The 6,576-nt window shown below is 42.3% G+C and overlaps 1 protein-coding gene across 2 annotated transcripts in view; it reads right to left on the bottom strand.

Moving 5' to 3' along the window:
• Window positions 1–1,798: 1,798 nt before the first annotated feature.
• The window catches only part of AIRIM (AFG2 interacting ribosome maturation factor), a 98,546-nt gene continuing 93,768 nt past the window's right edge, over window positions 1,799–6,576 (bottom strand). For both annotated transcript variants that reach the window (XM_078681218.1, XM_078681217.1), the window contains exon 6: window positions 1,799–2,364. In XM_078681218.1, coding sequence (XP_078537344.1) covers window positions 2,324–2,364 — 41 coding nt within the window. In that variant the 3' untranslated portion in view covers window positions 1,799–2,323. The remainder of the gene's footprint in view (window positions 2,365–6,576) is intronic.

Genomic DNA, 6,576 nt, shown 5'->3' with positions numbered 1-6,576 from the left:
ATTTTTCCAACAATTTGTCTATCATTCTACTTTTCACCTAGATCATTCCACTTGATGATAATGCTCGACATGGGACCTTTTCCCATTTGTGTTATGCTATCGTGTTGATAAGCAAGATACATACGTATATAATTGAATTTTCTGTTACAGGGCATTGCCCCTGATGAAGGGAAGTGCAATTCCGGAATGCTTGAAATCAAGTGGTTTGTGAATTAATGTACAAAAGAAAAATCTTTTTGGGTATCCGAATTGGATGACATACTTGAATGTATTATAGCAACAGCTAGATAGCAATAATTAATCTATGAATGTAAACATGTGTATTGTTATTGTACATTAAATGCAACAATGATGTAATTCTTTGTTTTGGAATTTTGAATGCTTGCAAGATACATTTCATGTATGAATCGATGAAGTATATTCATGTAATTATTTGACAAATAAGTCATAAATAGCATTAAGCAAGGAACATAGAGTTCATAGGAAGGGTGCACACTGCATGCAGGCTGTATCCTGTATTTTTTTCATTTAGTTTACTTAGTGTATACCCAACACATGATTGCAGTGTAGCACCCTTTAGGTTAATATTTTTGAGTTTTCTACTTCAGTAATTGTAAAAAGAGGTAGTTTAGAGTGCGCCTCGGTCTCCCCATTAGTTATGGGCTTATGAACATGCCTTCGGTGTCCCGGGCTCCCTGGCAGGACTGGGTGGCCGTTGTTAGGAGAACTCCTTTACATACTGATAAACTTTTTGGGACATAACCAAAACTGTAAGGAAAGTGGGTACAAAGTGTAAGATTATTACATAGTCCCCGAAAAACATGTATAATTATTATTATCTGCTAGACGGCTCTAGTAGTCGTGGCTGTGAATAAGCACGGTGCTACAGCGACCCCGTGTGGCAGATGTGAGAACTTAACGAGAGTGGAGCATTACCCACAAGCTACGGTTTTCTTAATTGTTGGAACAACTTTAAAGAAATTTCTAGTGCTCTGAGCTCAGATTAAACTGATGGGTTAACAACACAGACGGGTCTGAAAAAAGGGATGCTTGACAAAACCAGAGCGGGCGCGAATGTAGCTGCAGCGTCCCGTGAGTGGTGGGCGCTCATGACAAGTAGTGCGTACATCTGACGTCGCGAGTAAAGCATCCAGTCCCCACGTGTACATCTTCTGTCCGTCCGCGTGCATATCTGGAATCCGTATTGATTCCAAAAGGCCCTCGCATGGCGAGAGCAACGCATGCGCGCTGCTAACGCTAAAAAAGATGCTATGCTGTAAAGGACCAGCTACTTACAACCATCTATTAAAAGAATTTAAACAAAAAAAATCACTACCTTGAACCTAGTACCATCATACTTGGTTGCGCTCCAGGGATCATTGAAGGGTCTGAAAGATAGCATGTTGGTTAGACTGAAAATACCTTAATAAATGTTAATATTTTACCATTATTTGTACCGCACGTTTCTACTACTTGTTTTTAGCATAATATCGCTTACGGAGTCCGTTTCTTTTCCACATTTCTCAATGCACTGTTTATTAACTATTTGTATTGGTTAGGGAGAGGATGGCTTTGTTCTTTACAGGTTTTCTTTTTAGTAGAGTACTATTTAGGTGTATGTGAAGGACTGGGCCCATTTACTTTAATTCCATTTGGGCTCCAGCTCTGAGATGCTCAGCTTTAATGAGATGCTAATGAGCTACACATTTTGCTTCTTTCAAGTACCACAAATGTAAAGTTGGCGCTTGGAGGTGTATGCGGAGTGGCGAAGTAATGACACACATAAAATTATGTGTTTACAGAAATATACTTTTATTTTTTTTTAAACACAAAAAAAACCCTGTATAATAGTCTGTTCAGTCTAGTCTTCCTTCTAAAATCTTGAGAATCTTGATCACTCTAGTTGCAAAGGCTGTAAAGGATGCAGATGTTACAACTCTAATGCACTTCAGAACTGTAAAGGGCATATTGAATTATTGTTCCAGAGAGGAAGCAGCCGCCAGTCAAGAATTTACCACCATTCACCAGTGTGCACACCTGATGCCTATTGTATAGTGAGGCCCATTGCAGAATCAACTTTTTTCCAAATGTCCTCAAAGCAATAAGTTGCATGTTTTTGTGCGTGGCATTCAGACGTACAACCTTTTCTGTTTGTGCGCACTTTGATCTTCACACTAAGCTGGGCTGGATAAACTTGCGCCATCTTCTTTCTTTACCAAGTTTCGTACGGTACTCCTGCCCTGGTTACCACAGCACTCTCACATTGCACTCATCAGATTGTCCATGAAGGCTTAATTCATGTCCCTTGATTTCCTCCAAACGCTCACTTGGCTTCTCGGAAAAATGAAACTTTCAACAAAATGTCTAAAAAAGAAGGACACAAGGTTTTAGTATTCTTATATAATCCAGCTTCCTTTACTCTTTACAAACTAGGGGCAAGATTTAGAGTTTGGCAGACATAGTAGCCCATCGTAAATGTAAAGGAGTACTCTGTTCGCCACCTCTTTGATCCACCTGCCTCATTTAGAGATGGGTGCACCTCAAGTATTACATCAATGGAAAACTTCTTCCAACAGCACAACAGAGAAGGAGGGCTGTCGGAGGAAGGACATTCAAACAACCACCCTATTTAGGATTGACTGTGTAATGCCTTGTTTGCCACCAAGAAAAACCTGGCAGTGAGGGTCAGGAAAAAACAATAATGACTCCATACCCTCGGACAAAACACTCAGGGTTGGGTGGTCTTTAGTTTTTTGTTTTTCAAAAACAAACTTCCCCATTTGGAAGTTTGTTTTTGAACTTTTAGTACATTGAAAGGATCCTATGTGATGGAGGTTCCTATCAATGTACAGAGATAAGCGTGGGGTCAACAGCCATCTCTACATTTCGTAGGCGATTACTCTTAGGAGGGCAGGGGTAATGTCCTCCTCCATCTGGACAGACACAACTCCACCCGTCAAACTTTACATCAGGCCCTAGTATTATCTAAAAAATAATAATAATGATAAGACTGGATACAGTCTATAACATGCCTCCTGGTAACAAACTAAAATCTGCTTAGGTTTCCAGTAACATCTCTAACTTTCTAGAGAGAAAAACATGTCCTAATCCCTAAAATGTCAATATAATTGATTTTGCCTACTGTATGGTTTGCTGCTTTTTGTAACATGTGGTTTCTGCAACAATGAGATCCTGAGAACTCACTTCAGCAAAAAAAGGTCTAACATCTATTTGGTAATAAACATTATACCCAAATTCTTTAAGTTATTCTATCTAATCGCAACCCCGTGGCAAAACAATCACAATAATTAGTCCACTAGGTTTCTTGAGTTTGAGGAAGGACACAATAGCTCCTTCCCGTAGTTCTGCAAAACGTTCACTGGTGTGACCTCCTGTTTCTTTTTCTTCCCTCAACAATTATTTATTAAAATTGTTAATAAGTCATGCATGGTTTCAGTGAAGAGAACAAGGAAAGAATTAACCAGGTCAAGAACGGGCGCCAAAAGGGTAATCTCTAGGTGACACAATATTCTTGTATGTGTCTCCGGGACATTTACAGTGAGTGGTGGAGGCACCATATTGCTTTTGAATCCACAGTGGTAAAGTCCTGCTTGCATGTCAAGTCCATACCCTGCGCTGATATCCCTGTGTGTATGTCGAGTGCGTATTATATTTCATAGCAAGACTCCATTTTGTTTGGGAGTGAGAGTGTGCTGTGGCCTGTGGGATCCAGTTTGCATTGTGCCTGGTTTTGACATGGCAGAAGAAGGTGGTTGTATGACAGTGAATGTGTACTACATGCATTGCTGAGCTGGTGGATGTAGTTCTAGACACCGAGGTGTGGAGAGATAGAGATAATGCTGCCTTTAGAAATTCCATGGGACTTATTTAGCAGGGGACATCTGACAATTCCTTCCTCAGTACTGCCATCTGGTTGATGGTGGAGGAATTTGGGGTGAGTCAAAAGATTCAGTAGTTAATGGAAAGATGCTCTAGGCAGAGCCTTGGCCTTTTGTCTTCCACTGATTGGTACCAACCACCCAGGAAGGCTATTGACAACCAGGTCAGTCACATTTATTGTGCTCATGTTTTGGGACTCCTACCTGCAGCAAGCGTATTCACTATCTGTTGTGTGAGCAGTCGCTTTACATAACGAATTTGTCTGCACTGAAGAGAGAACATGAAAATATGGAAGGGGGCTACCCCAAAACCAGTTTCTCAACTGTAGCCAGTGGACTCAAATTCCTTGTCTGTATATCATGTATAAGAGTGGGACTCAAACTCTCCCACTTTCTTCCAGTTCCAAACTGATTCACTGACCAAGGATGAGGGTACTCTGCAGAGTATCGGCAACAGCCAGTCTCCTAGAAGTGAGGGGACTTTGCCTGAAATCTGACCATTTTGCTGAAGAAGTTACAGGTATGCCTGAGACTTGGGAGTCTGCCGTCCTGCCTGCCTGCAGAGAGAGGAGAAATGAGCACTCTTGTCCCTTAGGAGCGGTCTTCCCAAGGAGGAAAAGCTCAGACGAGGAGTCTGAAGAGAGCACTGGCCCAGAAGAAGACTACAAAGGCAGTGTCTGGAGTGGATTTGCACAAACTCAAGGAGCTCCGGGTACAACAAAATACCATGTTTATAACCCCGACAAGCCACCAGAGCATTCTACTCCGGCAACTGCCACAGAGGAAAACAGAACCTGTACCGTCTCTGCCTTTGCAACATCCTGGAGACCATGCTCGAGCACCACAATCGAGAGGAAAGGACCCCTCCCTCCCACCACTGGAAGTGAAACTGCCTGTCGAGAGTGCATTGGCTGAGGCACTGCACCCTTCACCAGGCTAGTGAGGAGAAGGAGGTGAAACTGCCCAAACAACCACTGATGTCCACTCACCCTGTTTTGACAAAGGCTTGTGCTTTGAAACCCAGAGTATGCTCCACATCAGATAAACAGTAAGACCTGACAGACATTGACATTTAAGTTGACTAAACAGATTTTGGCGGGACTTTTAAAGATACTGCAACCCGCATTATAGAACTGCAAAGTCGAAGAATACAGAAAGCTGTGCCACCTCACCATTGCGAGCCTGCACCTGGGATTATTTAGTGAACCCACTAGATCTAATAGTGTGAATCCCAGTACAATTGATTTTTTTCTTTATGTACTGAATTATGTTTTGCTGTGATCAAAGAACTTCTTACTGAAAACTATTGGGATGGACATTCACTTATAGTATACATCATTTTGATGCTTCAGTTCTGAGTCTCTTCCCCAACACTACCTCTGTAGGATGCTTTTGACTGATCGTCCTCGCTACCCTGGAAGTCAAATGTGGTAGGGATGTACTAAGCCCAGTTTGTAATGCCACATTACGACAACCCCAGGACACCAGAGCTAAAAGTCCCCAATATCAAGGTGGAGGTCTAGTAACCTGTGCTTATCATGTGGCTCCCTCAAAGGGTTCAAACATTGTTGAACCCACATACTTCATTATATATGTTTGTATGTAGGAACAAAGACATTTCTTATCCTGCAGGTATCTATAGACAGGAGCATTGATTAAGGGGTTTGAGTGCTTTGTCCTAAATCAAGGGCCAGATAAAGAGATGCATGATCATTGTTCCAACCCCACAGAATGTTGGAGTGTGAAACATCAGACAGTGGCAGGCCCAGCATGAGGAAGTAATTAATCCGTGAGGAGATGCCATGGGGACACGAGATGAAGTTGTAGTCTGTATCACTAGGGTGGAGAACTCGCTTTAGGTCTATCAGGTTATGGTCAACAGTCAGGTCACAAATCGCCCTGTAATTCCCTTTACATGTATCAAGTCGCACCAATCTGGCCAGAAGCAGCTTGGGTGCCAGTTTCCAATCATCCCCAGTCACCACTACTGATAGCCCAAATTGACAGGTTGGAGAAAAGGTGTTGCTTTTGCAGGTTCAGAGCATATACTGCCACTATCAGGGTTCTGTTGAGCATCTTCAGTTTCAAGAAAGATTATCTACTTCCATGGCTCTCCCAAGTGTAAAGTATTTAGCGAGGAAGGGATTTTCAGATAAGGAGAGCTATGCAGCTTTTTTGGAGCTAATTACAGCAACAGTAGTTCCCTGCAAGTCCTAAGTGCAGTGCTACTTACTACCTCCCAGCGCCAACGCTCCCTTTTCATGTTATCGAGTCCTCCTCAGATAGGGGGGTCTCCTGTATAAGGACAATATGAGTATATTAAGCGTTTTAGTACTTTAGGTCTTTTTTTACGTTTCACGTATCGTGACCACGTCCGTTCAGTGAAGGAAGCAGCAGTACTTTTGGTGGACTGCTTTGCCATAGTACTGGGAGGTGGAGTGACACAAAGAAGCTTCATCATCTTCTAACTCGGGCAGCAGATATTACAAAAAAAGAAATGTGCTCAAAGGGAAGTTGCAGATGACAGATATGCGAATGGGTAAAGATACCAGTCAAAAAGTGTCAGCCGTCTTATGACAGAGAGCGGGTCAGTAACAGCATCTCAAGGTAATACCAATGTAATGACTCTAGCAAACTCAAATCGCCCCCCTGTCAAAATAATGCAGATGTGGTGTAG

The sequence above is a fragment of the Lissotriton helveticus genome, chromosome 3_1, assembly GCF_964261635.1.
Source record: "Lissotriton helveticus chromosome 3_1, aLisHel1.1, whole genome shotgun sequence".
Lineage (NCBI taxonomy): Eukaryota > Metazoa > Chordata > Amphibia > Caudata > Salamandridae > Lissotriton > Lissotriton helveticus.
The sequence above is the reverse complement of the archived record's forward strand: the minus strand, read 5'-3'. Positions and strand labels throughout refer to the sequence as shown.